At 38.3% G+C, this 25318-nt stretch overlaps 1 protein-coding gene and 1 long non-coding RNA gene across 12 annotated transcripts in view; one reads left to right on the top strand and one right to left on the bottom strand.

The window, feature by feature from the left end:
• Positions 1 to 25318, top strand: part of LOC307163783 — a 485677-nt gene that overhangs the window by 75830 nt on the left and 384529 nt on the right. The window lies entirely within an intron of this gene.
• The window catches only part of LOC307163672 (NLR family CARD domain-containing protein 3-like), a 35405-nt gene continuing 24603 nt past the window's right edge, over positions 14517 to 25318 (bottom strand). For 8 of the 11 annotated variants that reach the window (XM_079879820.1, XM_079879824.1, XM_079879826.1 and 5 more), the window contains 6 exons: positions 21496 to 21669; positions 17225 to 17398; positions 16727 to 16900; positions 16229 to 16402; positions 15731 to 15904; positions 14517 to 15220 (listed from right to left, as the gene is read on the bottom strand). In XM_079879820.1, the coding sequence (XP_079735946.1) occupies positions 15214 to 15220; positions 15731 to 15904; positions 16229 to 16402; positions 16727 to 16900; positions 17225 to 17398; positions 21496 to 21669 (877 nt within the window). In that variant the 3' untranslated portion in view covers positions 14517 to 15213. The remainder of the gene's footprint in view (positions 15221 to 15730; positions 15905 to 16228; positions 16403 to 16726; positions 16901 to 17224; positions 17399 to 21495; positions 21670 to 25318) is intronic. The other 3 variants (XM_079879827.1, XM_079879828.1, XM_079879822.1) reach the window with 1 other exon arrangement.

Raw genomic sequence — 25318 nt, 5'->3', positions numbered from 1 at the left:
ACAACAATTGATAGGAACTCTCGATCGGAACCATTGAGAACAGTACATTGAAAACAAGTTTTGCTGAAGTTAACAGTATATACATTTCTTATTACACATAAAATAAAAATAAAAATTAAATTAAATAAAAAACTCAAATGCCTAAACTGAACGGCTACACATGTACACGGTGAACGCGCTTTGTGCGCACCTTTTGTTTATTTTTGAGAAACGTGAATAAAACGAGAGTCCCAGCTCAAGCCGACCCTGTCTTCTTCCTTCCTTATTAATATTGAACTGAACCTCATCACACTGGTGCCGAAACCCGGGAAGGAAGAAGATCGCCGCCGCCATGCAGTCCCCGCCAGGTACACCATTTGCGGACATCATCCAGTCGCTCGCCGGTCTTCACCAAGAGCAACACCAACATCTGCTGGCGATCAAGGAGGAGCAGGATAAACGCTTCGAGGCGCTCCTCCGATCCCAGCAGGAAGACCGCGAGCTGTTCCAGAGCTGGGTAGACCGGGAGGTTCGGGCCATCCCCGCATCTAAGGACAGTACATCTCCTCAGCCGCTCAACAAGATGGGGCCTCACGATGATCCGGAGGCCTTCCTGGATTTATTCGGGAAATCGGCAGAGGCTCGGGGATGGCCCACCGAGGACTGGCCAATGCGGCTGATCCCCCTGCTGTCAGGAGAAGCGCAGGTAGCCGCACACCAACTGCCAGTCCAAAACCTCCTGGTCTACCAGGACCTCAAACGTGCCATCCTCCAGCGGGTCGGTCGGACGCCGGAGCAACATCGCCAGTGGTTCAGGACCCTTACCCTGGAAGAGTCCGGCTGACCCTTCGTGATGGCACAGCAGCTCCGGGACTCCTGCCGCAAATGGCCGACAGTAGCGATGTCGAGGATATGATCGATCGTGTGGTACTGGAGCAGTTCGTGGCCAGGCTGCCTAGGAAGACTGCGCAGTGGGTCCAGTGCCACCGCCCGACGTCGCTGAACCAGGCCATCCAGCTGGCGGAGGACCAGATGGTGGCGTGCCCAGGGGTCGGTGACCCTCTACCATCCGCATCTCTCTCTCTCTCTCTCTCTCCCCCTCCCCTCTCTCACTCCAAACCTGTTCCCCTTCCTAGGTCCCGTTGAGGGCTCCCGCCGAAGCCAACGCCCAGGTGGAGAACGGGTTACTCGGCGGAGCCAACAGCTGCACCCAGGGTTCCTCCCAGGGGAGGGAGTTCGACCTCGGGATTCTTCACACCGCCCACTCCATCACCGCTCTCTCCACGCCAATCGCTTGACCCACTTCCTGCCGCCAGGGCGGCGGTAAAGTCTGGGCCGGCCTGTTGGCGTTGTGGGGACCCAGGACATTTTATTGACAGATGTCCAGTGATGGAGGTGGGGACACTGATCCGGGTCCCCGACGCGCCACAGGCTGCCCTCGATCAAGCTGGCCTATACCAAATACCAGTGAGTATCAAGGGGGGTACATATCAGGCTCTGGTGGATTCAGGATGTAACCAATCCTCCATCCATCAAAGTCTGATTCAACCTAGGGCATTGGATAATAGCCGCATGGTTAAAGTTCGGTGTGTGCACGGGGAAGTGGTGAATTATCCTATTTTGCCTGTGGATATTCAATTCAGGGGAGAAAAGCATAGAATAGAGGTGGCAGTTAATCCGCACCTCCGGCATCCGATAATTTTGGGTACTAATTGGCCCTCATTCAATAAATTATTGGGATATTTATGTTCGGATGCCTCTTGGGGGAAAAGAGAGAAGAGTAGAATAGCGGTTGCACAGTTGGGAGAAGCTGAACCGGAACCTCCGGAGCCTGTTTCAGGGGAACAGAGTGCTCTGGAGCAAAACATCCTCCCTGAGCATGATGATTTTCCCCTGGAACAGTCACGGGATGAAACGCTGAAAAATGCCTTTGATCAGGTTCGTTCTATCGACGGTCAGCTTCTTCGTCCTGAACAACCGCTCTCCTATCCTTATTTTTCAATTTTAAAAGATAAGTTGTATCGGGTGATCCAAGACGCCCAGACAAAGCAAGATACAACCCAGTTACTGATACCTAGAAGCCGTCGGGAAATGCTTTTCCAGGCGGCTCATTGTAATCCAATGGCCGGGCATTTAGGACAAACGGCTACACTAAACCGTCTCATGGCCCGGTTCTTTTGGCCGGGCATTCACGAGAACGTGCGCAGGTGGTGCGCGTCTTGTCGTGAATGTCAGTTGGTGAACCCACCGGCCACCCCAAAAGCACCATTGTGCCCCCTAACATTAATGCAGGTCCCCTTCGAACGAATTGGTATGGACCTCATCGGGCCATTAGAACGGTCAACGCGAGGACACCGCTTTGCATTAGTTCTGGTGGATTATGCAACGCGGTATCCTGAAGCAGTGCCTCTCCGCACTATTTCTGCTAAGAGTGTGGCGAGCGCACTGTTTCAATTAATCTCCCGGGTGGGGATTCCGAAAGAAATCCTCACCGATCAGGGCACGGCGTTTATGTCACGTACTATTCGCGAGCTTTACGAATTGTTGGGCATTAAATCGATTCGAACAAGTGTCTATCACCCACAGACAGACGGGCTGGTCGAACAGTTTAACCGCACGTTAAAATCCATGATTCGTAAGTTCGTACAGGAAGACGCCAAAAATTGGGATAAGTGGTTAGAACCCCTCTTGTTCGCTGTACGGGAGGTCCCGCAAGCCTCCACGGGGTTTTCCCCCTTCGAGCTTCTCTATGGACGTCAGCCCCGTGGGGTGTTAGATGTCCTTAGAGAGACTTGGGAGGACGGACCTTCTAATAGCAAAAATGAAATTCAATATGTCATGGACCTGAGAACAAAACTCCACACTTTGGGGCGGCTATCAATGGAGAATTTGTTACAGGCACAGGACAAGCAGAGTCGGTTGTACAACAGGGGGGCTAGACTACGTCAATTCGCACCGTGAGATAAAGTGCTTGTATTACTCCCTACTTCTAGTTCAAAATTACTCGCGAAGTGGCAAGGACCCTTCAAGGTTACACGGCGAGTTGGTGATCTCAACTATGAGGTAGCTCGAACGGATAGGGGCGGAGCACATCAAATATATCACCTCAACCTGCTTAAAAAATGGTCTGAGGCGGAGTCAGTGATACTGGCGACGGTAGTGAGTGGGGAGGAGGATCTCGGTCCAGAAGTGAGTTCAAAGTCCCAATCTCTCGCTCTGGCCCCTGGAGGAGACCACCTCTCACCCTCGCAGCTCACTGACATAAAATCAATACAAGCAGATTTTGCTGATGTGTTTTCACCCCTGCCTGGTCGAACGAATGTCATTCAGCACCATGTTGAGACTGAGCCGGGCGTGGTTGTTCGCAGCCGGCCGTATAGATTACCAGAACACAAGAAAAAAGTGGTTCAAAGTGAATTAGAAGCGATGCTAGAAATGGGAGCAATAGAAGAATCCAGCAGTGACTGGGCGAGCCCGATAGTTTTAGTTCCTAAAACGGACGGCTCAGTACGGTTCTGTGTGGATTACAGAAAGGTGAATGCTGTGTCGAAATTCGACGCATATCCAATGCCTAGGGTTGACGAATTGCTTGATCGACTAGGCACTGCTCGTTTTTATTCGACACTGGACTTAACTAAGGGTTATTGGCAGATCCCCTTGTCTCCCATGACCAAAGAAAAAACAGCTTTCACAACGCCGTTCGGATTACACCAATTTGTTACTCTTCCGTTCGGGCTGTTCGGGGCTCCGGCCACCTTTCAGCGTCTGATGGACAGAATTCTCCGGCCGCATGCTGCATATGCCGCTGCATACCTGGATGATATCATCATTTATAGTGGTGATTGGCAGCGACATATGCAGCATTTGCGAACTGTCCTGAAGACGCTGAGAAGAGCTGGGCTCACGGCCAATCCGAAGAAGTGTGCAATTGGGCGGGTGGAAGTAAGATATCTGGGTTTCCACTTGGGTCATGGACAGGTGCGTCCACAAATTGACAAGACGGCAGCAGTTGCGACTTGTCCAAGACCCAAGACCAAAAAGGAGGTTAGACAGTTCCTGGGGCTGGCAGGTTATTATAGAAGGTTTGTACCTAATTTTTCGGACACTGCCAGCCCGCTGACTGATTTAACTAAAAAGGAAGCACCAGATAGGGTCCAGTGGACGGAGCAGTGTCAGCAGGCTTTCACCCAGATAAAGGCTGCTCTGTGTGGCGGTCCGCTCTTAAATGCTCCTGACTTTTCTCTCCCCTTTATCCTACAGACAGACGCGTCGGACAGGGGGTTGGGCGCTGTCCTGTCCCAGGAGGTGGAGGGTGAAGAGCGGCCGGTGCTGTACATCAGTCGAAAGCTCTCTAAGAGAGAGACGATGTACAGCACCATAGAGAAGGAGTGTTTGGCCATCAGATGGGCCGTTCTCACCCTCCGCTATTACCTCCTGGGGCGGGAGTTCACCCTCTGTTCGGACCACGCTCCCCTGCAATGGCTCCACCGCATGAAGGATACCAACGCGCGGATCACTCGTTGGTATCTAGCTTTACAGCCTTTTAAGTTCCAGGTGATCCACAGGCCGGGTGTACAGATGGCTGTGGCTGACTTTCTCTCCAGGAGGAGGGGGGGGGGAGGCTGCAGACCGGATGGCTCCCCGGCCTGAGTCGGGCGGTGGGGGTATGTGGCGAGGGGGGCGTGGTTTTGCGGAGTCTGTAGCGGGAGAGAGAGGACGGAGCAGAGCGGAGCGTAAGTAGGTCAAGTGCAGATGATGAACACCTGTGTCTGATTGCAGTAATTGGCGTGGAGAGACCGGATATAAGCCGGAGCGCGACAGAGAGAGAGAGAGAGAGAGACGAGCTGGGACCTCGTTGCGTGCGGCTGGAAGCTGAGAAAACGACCAAAGAGAATTCTGAGTTATTGAATGTTTGTTGCTGTGCATGTACACGGTGAACGCGCTTTGTGCGCACCTTTTGTTTATTTTTGAGAAACGTGAATAAAACGAGAGTCCCAGCTCAAGCCGACCCCTGTCTTCTTCCTTCCTTATTAATATTGAACTGAACCTCATCACATATTTGTATTCATGTATTTCTCCGAATGACTTGTATATGCGACCGGAAGATGTTTGCTAAATAAGTTTGTGGTGTCTTTGGCATGACACAGAAATAAAATTTAACTAACTATATATGGTGTGTTTAAAACACTGGCTTATTTGGAGTTTGTTGTCAACCTTTGTTAGAAGTACAAGTATTTAACCAAGTATTGAATGATTATTGATACCACTGTTTTCCCCTAAATTGACCTTTACTTGGAATTTTTTTTGTGTTTTTGTGCAGTGAAAGATTAATATTAATATTAGAGGAGTCCTTGTGTTAAACTAGAAGGCAAAGTTTCTGACTGAATACTCTCCAAAAACATCTCTAGCAGGAACAGTGCCAATTCATCAGCAAAGCTCTTGAAAAACTGTTATTTTTAAGGCCCTCAATCCCCTCAATTACTTCAGTGATAGTCAACAGTGTAAATCAGGAAGGCACCTGGGCCTGATAATATAGATAGGGGGTCGATTACTTCGGGAATGTGCCGCGGGAAATTTTTTTTTTGTTTTTGAGGTGAAGTAATCCTGTGTAATTTCTTTTACAGAATCATGTCAAATGCTTTAAATGGCGATTTTCAATATGAGGAGTGGTGGCCAAATTCAAAAAGTCATTCAACGCTACACGGACGCTTTGTACGAGGTAATTTTTAAAAACCACCTGTCTTTATCAGAAATGTCCTTTTCACTTTTACAGTTACACACCTAGTGAAGGGTCTTTCTTAAGGGCTCAGTATTGAAGAGGGCAAATGCTGTTTTTTTTTTTTTTTTTCACTATTCGAACACATTTAATGCAGAACATCTTTTATTGGCATAAGATTATTATGCAGTTCTCTTTCCTCAGATGCTGTGATGAGGTGGAGCCCAAATGCTCCAGACTCAGACATTGATGCAGCAGTGGAGGAACACCTGAAGCACGCTCCAGGAGCAGCTGGGGGTGGTGGATTTAAAAAATGAGCCATAAACAAAACAAAAACCATAAAGCCATAAACTTCATAGACTCTAAAAACTTTTATATATGGCTGTTTAACAGTAATGCAAGACTGTTAGTAACTGAAACTTAGTACTGCCACAGCTCTGACTTATATTCTTCAATGATGGAATATTATAGAAAGACTCTAAAAATGGAATGCGTTGACTGTTCCTGTACTTTTGTTATATTCTGGTTTGATTAATGTCTGCTTAACTTTAATGTGAAACTGTTAGAGAAAATGCCATTACCACAGAATTTACCACATTGTACTATTTCTAACAACTGGAAGACATTTCAAATGTAATATTCACAATAAAATGTTGTGCTTAATTATAGCACTATTTTTTGCTTCAGTCCACAAATAATGTTTTGATGTACACGTGATTAAACGGTTTTATAGACGTTCAGGTCTGACCGGACCGATTTTGGACCTTTTTAGAACCTTTGTCAAGTTCAGATGTGTAAAATAGCCTAAATGATAGCCTTTCACGATGTTACACAATATGAGTGTGATTATTTTATATGCAGGATTTTATATTTATATATATATATATATAAACATCCAGAAGAACTAAAAAAAAAAAAATAACCCATTTAGACGTACATGGACGCGCAGAAAAGACGTGGAATTCACGGCCAGACGACGTCAAAGACGTCGGTTCAACTTTCATTTTGGAACTATTTTTCAACCATGACGGGACGTCTCGGACTGACGTCTTTTCAACGGTCATTAAACGTCCAAATGTTTGCTGGGTAGTGGACGTGTAGCCTACAGCATTGTGTGATTATCTCGGCAGTTTTGGACATTTGACAACACAGAAAACACTTCATCACTGGATAGGGTTTTTCGTTTACTGAACCTGTGGTTAATGTCAGCTGAATGGGCGGAACGCTTTTTAGAGAAGATAAGGCAACGTTTTTTAGCACAATTCACACCCCGCGGTAATTCAGGAGGAAAAATCTCCAAATGCTCCACGTGAAACCTTTTACTATCGTGTTAATTGACTTTGATTAATATGCGCGAGGGAGAGAGAGCAAGACAGCGCTCGACGTGTTGTTGGAAGACGTGAGAGTGCGCGCGCGTGGCCGGGGCGCAGCAGTCATTCACTCACCGATCAAAGAAGGCTTTGGCGGGACAAACATTTGCTTTGGCGGCCGCCAAACAAATTTCAATGCAGGAAAACCCCTGACAAGGCTCGTAAACGTTGGCTGCGCTGTTTCTTACCTTGCTCTACGCTGACTTTACTCGTTCCAGCTTCACCATCACCACCTTTCTTTAAATACTTGTTTAGAAAATCTCTAAGGCCTCCATTTTCTTCTTCTCTTTTCTTTCCTTTTCTGAGCACCGGACTTGTGCTGACCGGACATTTTGAGCGTAGGCTACTGAACTTCAAATCAAATTTTGATCAGTGGCCAAACCATTTTTGTGGGGTGGGGTGGGGGGGGGAGTGGGTTCTTTACCACTATTTCAAGGACAATTAGGAAGAAAACAAATAAAAAGCTTTTATGTAACTCAAATATTATATTTTTCCACAAATAGACCTATTTAAACAAATGTTTTTTTTTAATTATTCCATAATTTAATGAGGGCCCAGTCAGTGTATACACGCCTTACCATGCGATGACGAAGGATTTATCATTTTTAAACAGCGCTGTCAGTGAGAGAATTAAATAAGATATTTCAAAAATATAAAATTTTTACTCAAGATGCCTTCAAAGAAGTTACCAACGATGAGCAAACAATGTCTAGAGATTGATATCCAATGTTTATATATATATATATATATATATATATATATATATATATATATATATATATATACACACAGTACAGGTCAAAAGTTTGGACACATTACTATTTTTGATGTTTTTGAAAGAAGTTTCTTCTGCTCATCAAGCCTGCATTTATTTGATCAAAAATACAGAAAAAAAAGTAATATTGTGATATATTATTACAATTTAAAATAATTGGTTTTCAATTTATTCTACTTTAAATTATCATTTATTTCTGTGATGCAAAGCTGAATTTTCATGATCATTACTCCAGTCTATCACATGATCCTTTAGAAATCACTCTAATATGAGGATTCATTATCAAAGTTGGAAACAGTTCTGCTGCTTAATATTTTTTCATAACCTGTGATACTTTTTTAGGATACTTTGATGAATAAAAAGTAAAAAAAAAATAAAATAAAAAAAAAGAAGCAAATGTTTTAAAAATAGAAATATTTTGTAACAACAATATACACTACTGGTCAGTAATTTGGGGTCAGTAATTTTTTTCTTTCTTTTTTTTTTAAATAAATCAATACTTTTATTCAGCAAGGATGTGTTAAATTGATAAAAAGTGATAGTAAAGAAGATTTATATTATTAGAAAATATATTTTTATTTTGAATAAATGCAGTTCTTTTTAACCTTTTATTCATCAAATATATTAGGCAGCAGAACTGTTTCCAACATAATAAATCAGAATATTAGAATGATTTCTAAAGGATCATGTGATAGACTGGATGTCACATGTGACACTGAAGACTGGAGTAATGATGCTGAAAATTCAGCTTTGCATCACAGAAATAAATGATAATTTAAAGTATAATAAATTGAAAACCAATTATTTTAAACTGTAATAATATATCACAATATTAAAAAAAAATCTGTATTTTGTATCAAATAAACACAGCCTTGATAAGCATTAGAGACTTCTTTCAAAAATATAAAAAAACGTAATGTTTCCAAACTTTTGACCTGTACTGTATATATATATATATATACAGTGAGGAAAATAAGTATTTGAACACCCTGCTATTTTGCAAGTTCTCCCACTTAGAAATCATGGAGGGGTCTGAAATTGTCATCTTAGGTGCATGTCCACTGTGAGAGACATAATCTAAAAAAAAAAAAATCCAGAAATCACAATGTATGATTTTTTAACTATTTATTTGTAAATAGCAATATCAACACTAACAATGTGCAATATTTGTATTCATCTTTTTTTAAGTTAGTTAGTAAAAATATAATTGTTAAAAGTTTGTTCGCAGTGCATTAACCAATGTCAACTTTGGATTTTAAAAATGTATTAGCGAACGTAGAAATTTGCATTAAGATTAATAAATGCTGTGGAATTATTGTTCATTCATTGTTCATATTAACTAATTAAATCTTATTGTATAGTTTATATTATTTATATACCATTATAGTTTTTATTGATATTTTGAATTAGCTTTTATCTTTATATTTTCAGTTTTCATTTAAAATTGTAAAAAGTCATATTATATGCTTTTGTCATTTTCTATTAGTTTTAGATTTTTTTTATTAATATTACTATTTCGATTAATTTATTTTCAGTTCAGTTTTAGTTTTTATTAATTTCCAATTAATACTTTAACTTATTTTACTTGGTTTCCAAGGCAACATTTGTAATTTTAGTCTAGTTTTTCATCAAATATTTTAATTTTAATTCAGCCTTATTGCAGATTAACAGAAATATGAATCGTTTCATTTGGTGGGTACAGCATTTTAAAATGAATTCAATTGCATTTTTAATTACAATTCAATTCCTAAATTTTAAAGGTAACAAAACTGGAGCAAAATCTGAATTTTAAGAAGCAGAATTTAAATGAAATGACATAAACATGAATGAATATAATTGCTGTTTTTTAAGTTGGCATGAAATAAAAATGTCTAAATGCATGTTATTGTAATTCTGTTAAATAAAATATCTCCCTTTGAAGTGGACTTTGAGCTTTGTAACCTTGCAGATCTGTTTATGTTCAAACAGCAGCATTACACACTAAAGAGAGTTGAAAAAGTGAAAAAGCATAATAGGTATACTAGCTGCATTAAAGATATTATTTTTGAGCAGCTAGTTTTACCCCCTGGGCTTCAGCTCGTGGCCATCCGTGCATTAATGCTCTCCTAGACAGAAATAACAAGTTTGTGCTTGGTGGAGCATTTTGCCCTCTCAGCAAACATTGTTGTTTAGCATTGTTGCCTTGTCACATCACTTGAATTAATCAAATAAAATTTTGAGCTCATTTTAAAAAGCATAAAAGCTTTTTTTTCTTAACAATAAGCTTTAGACTATTTATAATGTTTTAATAAAAGAACATTTTTAAAGAATGATTTTGGCACAACGGCTCCGCACAGAAGAGGGCGCCATTGTGCTGCTGCATCTCTTGCAAAACATGTTTGAGTACCTGATTAAAACAATGTGTATTGAGGAAAAAAACACTATACATTTTTAAAGGAACTAGTTCCTTTCTAAATGCCATAACCATTTTTGGATACATTCATATTTTTTAATGATGTATTTTGAAATGGAATTTGGTAAAATTGTGGTTTTGTTACTTTTTGTGCTATTATATATAATTTAGAAGCAGCACAATGCCTGTTGACCTTTACAGTCATATTGTTATCTATTACGTGTTTAGGATAAGTATTTTTTATTACCTCACTGTGACTGTGAGTAAATTCACTTATATTTTAGTGTTGATGTTACGTCCAGTGTTATCATATGTCTGGGGTTGTTGTTTCTCTTATTTCTTCCCCTTCATTATTTTAGAACTTATTAAATAGAGTATGATAATGCAATAATGTCGCACATGTTTGACTGTCTGTGTTTTAGTTACAGGTTTTAGACTTTAGTCTGACCTTCTCTGGATCAGCTGATGGAGAATAAAGAGCCTCTACAGACACAATCACATTCAACAGAATCAACAGACACAAACCCACAGTGATCATCACACACACACGTGTGTGTAACTTACAGAATGATAAGAACAGGGAAGAGAAAAGAGCAGGTGAGACTTGTAACGGTCACCAGCTGGAGTGCCCTTGAGAGCCACCAGAGGGCACTCCACAACAGACTATTGTCATTCCCTCACAAACTACATTTCCCATAACTCTCTGCCTGGACTCATCAGCCCTGATTGCATCCACCTGTGTCTCATTACCTTGTTTAACTCGCCCTATTATAGCCTGGGGCACGTTCAAGTTCAAAACGGTGCGCAACATTTTGCTACGGTTTCCGGGTTGAACGTCATGTTTCCTGGAAACGGCGTGCACCGGGGTTTGAGATACGTTTTCTCTTGTTTGGTGGGTGTGTCAGAACTGCAGTCCAATCAGCAGCAACATGTATATAAAGCACGCGGTATTAAAGTGAACTCGCACAATGGGTTCAAGGAAAGTAATTTACAAATGTGTTCGATGCAGCTCGGTATACGCAACAACTGAGGATATTAGAAGACTTGTTTGTCGTAAGTTTTATTGTAAAAATATAGGATATCAACATAATGATGTAGTTGTTTATATTTTTAGCTTCATTGCAAGTGTATGACATTTGGTATAGAAATAAACAATGGTAATTAACTGCTTTTCCTAAAAATGAGAAAGAAATAAAACAGTATGAACTACAAATAAAGTCAGTATGTGAGGCTAAATAGATGTGTTTTAGTCTGAATTAGGTAAGATGTGTGCTTCCATTTCAGTTTCAGCAATCCCTTCACTCGATTGGGATGTTCTCTTTTGTTCTGGGCGGCAAGTGCAGTAACTGTAACATCGGGCATATTTTGTAGTATTAAACACATATTTATACTGACTTCATCAGGCTCAGAAAATTCTTCACAAAGAACACAAAGAATGGCCTTCTCAGCTGCCATAGTTGCAACTCATGCGTCATCAGAACAGTGCGTTCAACGCATCACCGTTTCTGTTTAACCCCCTGAGGTCGACAATCGCGCCGGCGCGATAGGCTCGCTTTTTTTCAGTTCAGTTCAAAAGAAATTAATTTTGCTCTGTTGACTTTGATATTACAAGCAAGTTTCATACATCAATCGATTCTGTTAAATGTGTATTATTTTTGTGTATACTCACAATAAAAACAAAGTCTTGTGCTTTTTGCCAAATAAAGAAAAATAAACGTGATGCGAGTTCTGCCTTCTCTCTGTCAGTGAAGACCATTCTGAAATGCGTCCGAAAATGAACTGTAACTCAGCGAATACTCAGTCAAACAGTCATACAGACACACAGGCATGAAGCTTGAATTCTCTTCTTTTAAATGAGGTAATTTATATAAAAAACAAATATTCTCATCTTGTGAAATCTGTATTAAAAGAGAGCGATTCCAGTCGAGCTCATTAGAGCTCATTCAAATGTAATGTGACCACGCCCCGGAGAGCGCGTGCTATTCAAACGCAAATTAATGAGGCAATCCAAGCAAACCTGTGAACGCCCCCATATCAGCTCGAGAAAACACAAGTTTAATCATATCATTGTAGCCTACGTGTTTACTCCATCTGGCAGCGCTGTGAGGAATAATAATAATGGAAAATCTACCTCAGAGTGCGGGTATTGCGAGGAGAGAGGATCCGAATACTGTAGTAAGTTTTTTTTCCTTCTCAAGTTAATCGCGTTTCTGTGAATGAATGAATGAACGGCAGCCGCAGAGATGCGCGCTGTTTACCACAGCTCGCAAAAAGACAGTTTAAATTTAAATTGCGTCTCTGTGTGAATGAATGATGATGTTTTAGCAAACTGTATTGCTATACTGAGTTGAGTAAAAATCGACAGAAATATGTTGAAATAAAATGTAGGCTATTTGTATAAGCAACGTATTAAACTGAAAATTAACATTTATATGCCCTAATATTTCATAAAAACAACGTTACAGTCAGGCGTTTCTGTTTGTGAATGAATGTTTCGGTTTTAGCAAACTGTATTGCTATACTGAGTAAAAATCGACTGAAATATGTTGAAATAAAATGTATTTGTATAAGCAACGTATTAAACTGCAAATTAACATTTATATTTCTTATAATAAAAATGAAAGACCTATGTTACATACATATGAAAGACAACATTTCGTTGATTAATTTTGGATAGATTATACATTTTTACTGTAAAATATCTGCCACCTCAAATAAGCTTTTGTTTGCCAATATTTGCTCATGTTAAATATAGTATGTTTTGTCAAAAATAAAGTAATCAAATAATCAATCAAATCCTTAACTTTGAAATATGTATGATAAAATGTATACTTTAGTTTTTACAAAGAAAGATTACACTTGAATTGTTGTTGTAATTGTAACCTTTTTAATAAAAAAATATATATACAAGGTAGATGTAAACAAACTATTAAAAGGTAAATATAAGCCTTTTCTTTAAATAATTTTTATTGTGTTTTATTAGTGACAAATTTGGGGAGAGGATAAATATTCCAAAACTGAAAATACAGTATGAGAATTAACTGCACAATTACTAGACATGTTTTCCTTGGATATTATAGGCCAAATTGCAAGCACAATATGTGGAAAAATAAAAAAGAATTGAGATGCTTCCAACTGTTGCTCTTGCATTCTTGTGGCTCAGTGACTCACCTGAATGAATGGCTAATTAAGTATGCAGGCCCCATTGTCTCCTCAGGTGTGAACCACTAAATATGCATGATCGTTGACGCCCACTCCGCATATTGCCTTTCCAAACAGAAAGTGCTTTGCAAAATTCAAATCAATGTATTGTGTTATGTGAATGATTAGGCAGGGTGATTTTCACATCATTTTGAAGAAAAAACACTAGGCAATGACATCCATTAGACAAAAGTCTTATTGGCACATATTTAGTATGTGTTTTGTGGTCTTATTTCAGAAACTTTTTTTTCAATAACCACGCATAAACATTATTCTCTCAAAAATGCAGACATGTACATTCTTGTTGCTCACATATTATGGTAGCCCTGTTTGTGCTAAATAGTGTGTAATTTTTTTTTGCCATTAATATGTTTATAAGCAACTGAAAAAAGCACAAATGTCAGGGCATGTCAGAACATCTCAAGGACCCCAAAAACGCCTTAGACCCCAGAGGGTTAAAAAACGTTGTGCAACGTTTTGTCGGGTCTGAACGCAGCCCTGGTTTTCACATTATATTTCCAGATTTCCAGGCTACGAAATCTATGCATTCACCAGACTTTACACCAGCATCAACTCTTCTTTGTTTGGATCACCCTTGTGGATTATATTTTTTCCCCCTTTTTTCAACTTTTTCAACTATTTTTGTCTGAGTGAGTTATTCGCTGCGACGAGACTGTGGTCGCGACTGAACTAACTTTGGATTACAGGGGTTACAGGTTCCTTATATTCATTACACCCACATTATCTATATTCCCATATTATCAGTTTGTGTTTCTGTGTGGACATTTTATGGACTAAGTTGATAGTGAACGACTCTTTGGAGCTGTTGTTTGGTGATTGTGGCGTAGGCCTATCGTTGATTTCTGGTGTAATTTGACACTTAAAAGTGGCGATGTATCATTGCTTTTAAATAAAAAATAAATAAAAGACAATAGATGATTTAATTGTGAATGTTACTATAATCAAAGGCATTTGAATATGTTCTGTGGGCTGAATTACTCAAATTAAGTCATTAAATAAATATTATATATGGAGATGTTTGTAGTAGAGCATTTGCAGTGTAAATGTAACTTCTGTAGAAACAAAAGTCAAGTCACCTTTATTTATACAGCGCTTTTTACAATACAGATGTTTTCAAAGCAGCTTTACAGTGATAACAGGAAAATAATGCAACAAAGTTTGTTTCTGCTGTACAACAGATCTAGAAGAAAATAGTGTTATAGTCCATCTTAAGTAAGTTCAGTGTTGATTCATTTCTGTTGTAAAAAAGTTATTACCTTAGTTAATTTATCTATACAGCCGCTCTGGAGAAAACCGTGATGTCATCGTCCAGCTCAGTTCAGTTCTCATATAATGGTGTCAATGCAGATCAATAATATTGTTGAATATTAAGTGTCTCCAACTAAGCAAGCCAGAGGCGACAGTGGCAGGAACTCAAACTCCATCAGTGACAGAATGGAGAAGAAAACCTTGGCAGAAACCAGACTCAGTCGCTCAGTTCTCCTCTGACCAACGAGCAAACAGTGTATGACTATGATTCAGGCATTACAGGTCAGAGGTCAGATTGGATCCGAACATTCAGAATATTTATCCAGTTTCATCTGGTTGAAGGTTTCCTGGTTTGACTTTGGATGAAGGATTGGATCATTCTGTAAGTTACACACACATGTGTGTGTGATGATCACTGTGGGTTTGTGTCTGTTGATTCTGTTGAATGTGATTGTGTCTGTAGAGGCTCTTTATTCTCCATCAGCTGATCCAGAGAAGGTCAGACTAACATCTAAAACCTGTAAGTAAAACAAAGACAGTCAAATGTGTGCGACATTATTGCATTATCAACTTTAGAACAACTAAAAGAAACTACTTGGATGATTAAGTGAGAGATTATAATATAATACTGTGATACATGATTGTTAAAGATGTTTTTAAACATTCAGATTTTGCTTCTAAGTCACCATGAATGATGACCCTTGACCCTTATCTATAATCCTGTATGACTGTCCTCTTTCTGTGTCACTGGGTGAAGTTTATTTATGATAAAGAAACTAGTGATCAATATTTACCATTATCTTTTATGGCAATTGACATTGACAATGATAAAAGCAAAATATTGAATTGTTTGAAATAAAAAGAAACTTGAAGATATTTAATTGTTGCTATAAACTATTAAAGAGAATTAAGAATTAAAGTCTTATTAAACATGTTTATAGTGAGTAATTCACCATCACAATGAAAGTAAACTAAGAAACTAAATTAACTTTCAATTAAAATATGAAGTTTTAATCATCACTACTCACAGAAGCATCTCCAGTTTATAATGTGGATCTTTCCTCACATCAGAAAGCTGCTTGACTCCTGAATCTCCTACTTTATTCCATGACAGATCCAGTTCTCTCAGGTGTGAGGGGTTTGATCTCAGAGCTGAAGTCAGAGCAGCACAACCTTCATCTGTAACACCACAACCCCTCAACCTGTAGAGAACAATGACACTCTTCAGTCTCTCAGTTCAGGAAACACTGATATAAATGATAAAATATATATGAATTTCTCCATTCTCCTCAACAGATTTGTATATGAAAGCACTTGTCACCTCTTCACATCATCCAATCTTATAACTATCAAAAACATTCAAAAGTAAAATGACCTCAGAAGCTTTGGAAAGAATCCACTGAAGATTAAACATCCTTTTCAGTTACTTGATGGTAAACCTTTTTTGTATATATTATTGTTGTATATCATTCATTATTCACCACAGGAGAGAAACAGACGACGTTGAGACTTTTATAAAATCTTACTCTAGTTTCTCCAGTTTACAGTGAGGATCCTTCAGTAGATCAGAAAGCTGCTTGACTCCAGAATCTCCTACTTTATTCCCTGACAGACTCAGTTCTCTCAGGTGTGAGGGGTTTGATCTCAGAGCTGATCTCAGAGCAGCACAACCTTCATCTGTAACACCACAACCCCTCAACCTGTAGAGAACAATGACACTCTTCAGTCTCTCAGTTCAGGAAACACTGATATAAATGATAAGATATATATGAATTTCTCCATTCTCCTCAACAGATTTGTATATGAAAGCACTTGTCACCTCTTCACATCATCCAATCTTATAACTATCAAAAACATTCAAAAGTAAAGTGACCTCAGAAGCTTTGGAAAGAATCCACTGAAGATTTAACATCCTTTTCAGTTACTTGATGGTAAACCTTTTTTGTATATATTATTGTTGTATATCATTCATTATTCACCACAGGAGAGAAACAGACGACGTTGAGACTTTTATAAAATCTTACTCGAGTTTCTCCAGTTTACAGTGAGGATCCTGCAGTAGATCAGAAAGCTGCTTGACTCCAGAATCTCCTACTTTATTCCCTGTCAGACTCAGTTCTCTCAGGTGTGAGGGGTTTGATCTCAGAGCTGAAGTCAGAGCAGCACAACCTTCATCTGTAACACCACAACCCCACAACCTGTAGAGAACAATGACACTCTTCAGTCTCTCAGTTCAGCAAACACTGATATAAATGATAAGATATATATGAATTTCTCCATTCTCCTCAACAGATTTGTATATGAAAGCAGTTGTCACCTCTTCACATCATCCAATCTTATAACTATCAAAAACATTCAAAAGTAAAATGACCTCAGAAGCTTTGGAAAGAATCCACTGAAGATTAAACATCCTTTTCAGTTACTTGATGGTAAACCTTTTTTGTATATATTATTGTTGTATATCATTCATTATTCACTACAGGAGAGAAACAGACAATGTTGAGACTTTTATAAAATCTTACTCGAGTATCTCCAGTTTACAGTGAGGATCCTGCAGTACATCAGAAAGCTGCTTGACTCCTGAATCTCCTACTTTACTTCCAGACAGATCCAGTTCTCTCAGGTGTGAGGGGTTTGATCTCAGAGCTGAAGTCAGAGCAGCACAACCTTCATCTGTAACATCACAATCACTCAACCTGTAGAGAACAATGACACTCTTCAGTCTCTCAGTTCAGGATCTACAGCTCAGATAAGCAGGAACTTCACAATCAGAGACTTAATCCACGGCACCATTAACAGGTCCAGTCTAAGGTTCAGACCCGCTTCTACAAACTGCTTGAGGGGGTTAGTTTCCATTTGATAAAAATTTCAAAAATATTCGATAACACTTATTTAACAACTTATTTAACAGCATCCTTGTTACATATGTTACATAAATTTACCAAAGTAATAATAGTAAATTATGCATAATTATATGCAACTAACCCTCAACCAAATCCTAATCCTACCCTAACCCTATAGTAAGTACATGTAGTTGCTTAATATTACTCAGTACTTAAATATATAATTACACTGTAACAATGACACATTAACCCTCTGGGGTCTGGGGTGTTTTTAGGGTCCTTGAGATGTTCTGACATGCCCTGACATTTGTGCTTTTTTCAGTTGCTTATAAACATATTAATGGCAAAGGTGTAAATTCACTCTATATAGCACAAACAGGACTTCCATAATATGTGAGCCACATGTATGTACATGTTTTCATTTTTGAGAGAATAATGTTTATGCATGGTTATCGAAAAAACTAAAAATTAAAGTTTCTGAAATAAGGCCACAAAACACATACTAAATATGTGGCAATAAGACTTTTGACTAATGGATGTCATCGCCTAGTGTTTTTTCTTCAAAATGATATGAAAATCATCCTGCCTAATCATCCACAAAAAAACGATACATTGATTTTAGTTTTGTGAAACACTTTTAGTTTGGAAAGCCATTATGCGGATGGGGCGTAAACGCTCCAACAGCATCATGCATATTTAGTAGTTCACACCTGGTGAGACTACGTCCCTGCATACTTAATGAGCCATTCATTCAGGTGTGTCACCTATAGCTAACTTAAATATACAAGCTTCATAAAAATGATCATTCTAGGAGAAAATTTCAGATGGCATTTAGAGGCTTTTGCATCTGAACTCTTCATATATACACACACACATATATATGCATGCACATACTTTAGAATCTTTTCAAAACTAGTCAACGTCTTTCAAAACTAAAGTATACATTTTATCATACGCATTTCAAAGTAAAGGATTCATTAGTTAGTTGATGACTTTATTTTTGACAAAACACATACAGTATATATTCCTCATCTCAGTATAGCAATAGAGTTTGCTAAAAGCTGTTCATTCAATACAGCAGTATTTGAAAATCGATCATATTTTGTAAAATTACATTTATATTTGCATTTATGTCAAAACCTAGACACTTTTAAACATCAAAAGGACATTTATTAATATGTATTCGTGTCAAAATGACAAATAAACAGATTTTCCTATTCAATTTTGCATGGAAACGCTTCCAAGACGCTTGCGTGTCGCGTGAAAAATAGGCGTCGGTTCTATTTCTAGAGTGCACACGTTTTCCACGCGGCTCGTGCCGCGCCTGAGACGCGCGTCTCACACAGGCAGTGTGCAAACTCTAAACTGTTAACATGGGAGCCGAAATAAAAACGGACACGCCACGCAGCTGAGACAACGCCACGCATCCAGTGTTTCACCGGCCTTATCCAGCGGATGTGGGCGTTTCACAGGTTTGTATGGATCGCCTCACATTTGCGTTTGAATAGCGCGGTCTCTGTAGGCGGAGTCACATTAAAACTTAATTAGCTGAGATGAGAACGACTGACATCTTTCTCTTTACATACATATTATATAAACTGTGAATATTTGTTTTTTATAAAAATTACTTCATTTGAAAGAAGAGAATTCAAGCTTCATGCCTGTGTGACTGTATGCCTGTTTGACTGAGTATTCGCTGAGTTACAGTTCATTTTCGGACGCGTTTCAGAATTGACTTCACTGACGGAGAGTAGGCAGAACTCGCATCATGTTTATTTTTCTTTATTTGGCGAAAAGCACAACACTTTGTTTTTATTATGAGCATACACAAAAAAAATACACACTAAACAGGATCGATTGATGTATAACACAAGCATATAAGATAAAAATTATTATTATTATTTTTTTTTTTTTTTGCACTCATACGGAAAAAAACGAGCCTATCGCGCCGGCGCGATAGCCGACCTCAGGGGGTTAAAATAAATTGTAACCAAATAATATATTTTTTATGCAAATACCCCAAAATCATCAACATATCTGTACATGAACATGGCTGTCACATCTTTACATCATCCAGTCATGTTTAATCTATCATTAATATTGTAAAATGATGTCAGACACATTGGAAAGAATCTAATGAAAATAAAAATCAACATTTCCATTAGTAATTTCACAGTAGATTTTTTTTTTTTTTTTTGGTATGGCAATCATTATTTACCATTAACCTGTTAAGCTGCAACCCCACTTTTGAAAAATCCCCAGAAATGACATACCCAAACTGAAACAGATACAGTTCATGAACCCTTTGTACTAAAAGCACAAGTATGGTCTCATTTGAAAGCTGACACCTGGCAGTTTATTGTAAATGTAGAATTAATTATTGTCATAATGACAAAAATTGTTATAAATAGCTTCAAAGTTTTGTAAAGTTATTAGAAATTAATTTTAATGAAACATCCTCATGAAAATAAAATTGAAGTTGGCACTGGAGCAATCTAGAAATGCACTACAGCTAAAGCCACATGTCTAAACATTTTATGTTTAAAATCTGAAGATAATAAGTCCAAAACTCTGTATTTAGTTACATGTTTTTCAAGACCATGTCAAATTACTTTATTTTGATTTGACACTAAAATGCTGCTGATGTTTAGTCATCTTCTAAGTCATCCATTCAGTCTTATTGTCTCTATTGTTTTGTGGTGCAAACGAGCCCCATTCAGTCTCAGTCTCCCCCTGCACACATTCACACCTCTCCAGCCTGGTTATGGCTCGAAATATGCATTTCTTTTGTCTGCATTATAGTTACTAACGACTGGCTATTCACATGCTATTCATAGGGTTTCAGTCCCTAATTTCTTTTCTCAAAGTTCACCTCACATTTTAAATAAAGAATAAAGAACATTCTTGAATAAAGAAACTTTCAGTAAGCATTCAAAAAAACATAAAAGTATAACTTCTAGGTTGCAGGTGCACCTAGGGCTAGCTAGCATGTTAGCTTAGCACACCATCAATACACGACAATTTATGAGATTAAAACCATGTTTGTGCTCCAAACTTACTTTAAAACGCAAGATGAGTGTTTTAAATAATCTTCTGTGATCTAATTTGGCTTCAGATAAAAAAATCAGACAGAAAATATACTATTGTATACTGTTCTGCACAATGATATTCTATATAGATTAGCATTACATTATAAATATAATCTATTATTATGAAAATACCTGGCATGTCTTGAAAAACACAGGTAACTCAAATATCATTGCAATCATGTTTATTATCTTCAAAACATCTGTATCTGCATTTTACAGCGTGAACTCTGTAGCTTTGTGTGTATCAGTGACGTCCTGGAATGTCACATGATCATGGCTCTTCTTCATGTTCTATATATAGACTATTATTGTGCATAATAGCGCCCTCAGGCTATTGGTATGAATTGAAAACACAGTATCAGAGTATGCAAGCGCTCATAATGATTACATCGACGCATTTGGGACAAATTCAATAAATATTATTCCTGTCTATAGAAATATGATGTGAATCTATGAGAATATATCAATATTTCTCCAAGTCTGCACATTTTTGAGCTAAAGCCCTGAAGGACGTTGTTTTGTGTATCGCTGTCATGACGACAGCACGGGAGTTTTTTATGAATGAAAGCAGCTGACGCGCATAATTCATATTAAAGGTATCGACTCATTTTTTCATTTCATAACTCCTGACACAAATTAAGAAATAACTGTCGCTATAAGTTTCTCAGAATACAATAGTGGTCAAATACTGAAACTTGAGTCTTATATCTTTTTAATGATGTATAGTTTGTCGAAGTATAACATTAAATCTGATAGTAACTTTGAGCTATATATAAAAAAAACCGCTTCAGTGCGCCGACGCACTGGTGAGGCTTAACAGGTTAAAATAGAGGACTATGTTGAGACTTTTATAAATCTTACTCGAGTTTCTCCAGTTTACAGTGAGGATCCTGCAGTAGATCAGAAAGCTGCTTGACTCCTGAATCTCCTACTTTATTCCCTGACAGATCCAATTCTCTCAGGTGTGAGGGGTTTGATCTCAGAGCTGATCTCAGAGCAGCACAACCTTCATCTGTAACACCACAATCCCACAACCTGTAGAGAACAATGACACTCTTCAGTCTCTCAGTTCAGGAAACACTGATATAAATGATAAGATATATATGAATTTCTCCTTTCTCCTCAACAGATTTGTATATGAAAGCAGTTGTCACCTCTTCACATCATCCAATCATGCTTATAACTATTGTTGTGGAAAATATGCAATTGTCCTGTTACAAGTATGCCTTTTTGTAAACTAGTTAACCTGTAAATAATAAAACTATATTTAATTGAAACTAAGAAGCTTGCCAGCTAAAAGTCTTTGATAAAAAACTGAACTGAACAGACCATGAAGAAGTCTTCTGACCTATAGATTCTGAGTATGAAAATTCAGATGCTTGTGATTTAGGACAGATTTGATGTACTTTACCTAACCTGAGAATAATCAACATAAGGATAAAAGTGTCTTGAAATATGCACCATAAAACACTATAAACAAAAACAACTTTCTAAGGCCTGCCTGTACGGATCGGCTTCAGGGACAGGTCCGTTTACTAATGCTTAAGCGTGCAGCAAGGTGCTCTCCTTGAAGTTTATTTCACATGTCAGTTTTGATCTGAAATAGAAACAAACTCACATAACCATTTTGGAAGATAGCACAAGAGAAGATTAACTGACAATTTTCAAATTGTGCTTTCTTGCATTATGGTTTAAAATCACTTGCCCTGTTCATTGCTGAGAAGTCTCGCTCACAATTTAATATTGTTTAAGGCCATTTTGCGATTTCAGTCTATATATTGTTTAGTTTATGTTGTTTAAATGGATATCATATAGACCAGTGGTTCTCAAACTATTTAGAGTGGCATGCCTAAGGCTTTTAACATCCTTTTGCGTACATCTCTGCAGTCGCACCTTTTTCAGAAAGGGACAATATTTTTTAGGGCTGGGAGAAAAAAATCGATTGACCTAGATATTTTTTTAAACGATTTTAAAATAGATTTTTTTTATTACAGAATCAATATTAATTCAAATTAAATTGCTTTATATTTGCCCTTGCTTGTAGATGAGGTTGACTGAAGTTAGCCACTTTAGTTTCAACAGAGGATGAAATGTGTCGTTATCTTTGAGTGTTGAGTGACGTAATATAAGTGGACGCGTGAAAGCGTATTGAGACTGAATGCATTGAAAAGCCCTCGCAAGACGCGCAGCGCTACTCATATGCTGAGAGAGAGATAAGACAGTTGAGCTGCACGATTCATCTAAAGACTGTGATCTCGATTCAAACACCCACGTGATCTTCTTCCATTTCGTCTGTCTATTAAACCTTTGACAAAATCATATCGCAACATTCAGATCTGTGTTGCCGCTGACCCAGAGAGAGTCGTCATGAAACAGCAGGCTTTTCCTCATAGTAGCCTATCATTATTTCCGTGATACAATAGTTCAAATAGAAGTACTGGGATAAAAGTTTAAAGTTCAAATATAGATACTGATGTCTATGATAGCGATCAAAATAGAGTAAATCAGCTTTTGATTTTGGCGCTTAAAACGACGCATTTATCGATTACATTGTTTCGCCACAAGGTGGCGACAAGTGACTGTTAAAAAATGTATTTGTTATTGAATAATTTATTAAAGAGAATGTAGTACTGTATGTTTCTAAAATAAGTCAGAAAAATATGATGAATTGTTTTTGTAAATATGTCTCATCTTATACATCATGTACGTCTGTATAAGTGTATGATTTAACTTTCCCCCATGGTCTAGTGTTAAAAAAAAAAAAAAAACAAAAAAAAAAAAAACCCCAATATTGAATCACAATACTTGTAGAATCGCAATTCTTAAAAATATCGCAATACATATCGTATCGGCACCCAAGTATCGTGATAATATCGACTCGGGAGATAGGTGTATCGTCCCAGCCCTAATATTTTTCCAGTGCACTTTCTACCTTTACAGATACCTTTAGAAAATAAATAATGCTTTAATTCAATAAAAATTTCAATAGAGAAATATGCAATGATGGTAACAACAAAGTGATGCTTTTAAATATTAAATTAAAACCGCCAGTAGGTGGCAGTAAGTCACTGTCTTTATGAGTGAGTCATTGAGTCATTCATTCATTCAGTAACAAAGCAAGTGACTAATTATGAATGAATCATTGAATCATTGATTCAAAGCCGCAGATTTGTTCACCAACACTGCTGCGGATTTCGTAGCTATTATTTTGTTGCAAAAAATACTGACAATACTGTGTTTAAAATGAACATCACTTAATATTAATATCTTTCGTTTGTTGAACTGTTTTATAAAATCAATGTCACATTTGCAATCGTGTGGATATTCGTAATGTGATCACAGGAACTTTGAAACTTTGAAGAGTTTGAATCTTAAATCGATCTCTATGCACAGTCTGTGTCTATATTTGTTCTTCATGCTAGTAAGTGCTAAATACCCACTTTTACAAAGGTACATGGTCGAGAACGGCAGTAAAGCCCGATTTGCCAAGGCAACATAATCTGAACGCTCCTATCATACCATACATGCTGCTTGTGTGAATGCAGAAAACTTTTGACCACAAAAGATGAGGTTATTTGATCGGATGTCATGTATTTACGGCATTTTACCTGCTAGAAATACATGCTCAGTTTAAACGTTATTTGAAGGTGGGGTAGAATTAAATGAACGGGTTAGCATTCGGAATACTCAGAATTCCATTTTACTTTAGAATATTGTCTTTGAACTTCCGTTTATGCGGTCGCTCTGTGTATTTCAATGGCATCGCTCTCGAGGAGTAATTAACTGGTGAAGTGGATTTACTTATTGTAAAGTTAACAAAAGTTATCATGAGCATTATAATTTTTAAATCAGATGTCTTAACAAATGTCAGTAGATCAGGAAGATTTTGAAACGAGCCGTTTATTCATAAATACGTTAGATTGCAGTCAGGGGCGGCTGGCCAATAGACGGAGCTTGGTAAAGGCTGATTGCTGATTTAAGATAAAAATGTTTGACATAAACTAGCCAATCAGCGAGCTCAAATCTAGTCAGCTATGGGCGATTCTTGTAGCGCCGCAACCCGTCTCTAATATGCAGGATAACAATAAAGGGAAGCAGTGCATGCGAGGCTTCTCTCAGAGCTGGTACTCTAGAAAGGCCTGGCTAGCTGGATGCGGTCATGCTAATGCCTTATTGTGCTTTCCGTGATTAGTTGTTAAAACAACGGGACAGATCCAGCATGGACAGTTACCGGAGTGAGGGATATGCAGCTGTCTGAGAAAGTAACGAAACAGTAGGGGTGGGCAAAAAAATCGATTCACATATGAATCGCGATTCAAACTTTACCGATTCAAAATCGATTCATAGAATTCCAAAAATCTATTCTTTTTTTTTTTTTTTTTACTGAAATATATATTTTTTGGTATTGTCCTGAAATGAGTCTAGCTTGCCATTCCCATAGATGGCGCAGCATCGAATTCACACTTGCACACTCTTGTCATAGCCAAAAGAAGAAGTGCAGCAGAAGCGGAGCAGAAGGAAGGCTGGCTGGCTGTGTGGCGTGTCTGTTTTTATTTCGGCTCCCATTAACAGGTTAGAGCTTGCACACAGCCTGCGTGACACGCGCGTCTCAGGTGTGGCCCGAGTCGTGCGGAAAACGCGTGCATGAAATAGAACCGACACCTATTTTTCTCGCGACACGCAA

This window comes from Squalius cephalus (assembly GCF_949319135.1).
Source record: "Squalius cephalus genome assembly, chromosome: 8".
In the NCBI taxonomy this organism is placed as follows: Eukaryota; Metazoa; Chordata; class Actinopteri; order Cypriniformes; family Leuciscidae; genus Squalius; species Squalius cephalus.
This window is presented reverse-complemented; position numbering and strand designations above follow the sequence as displayed.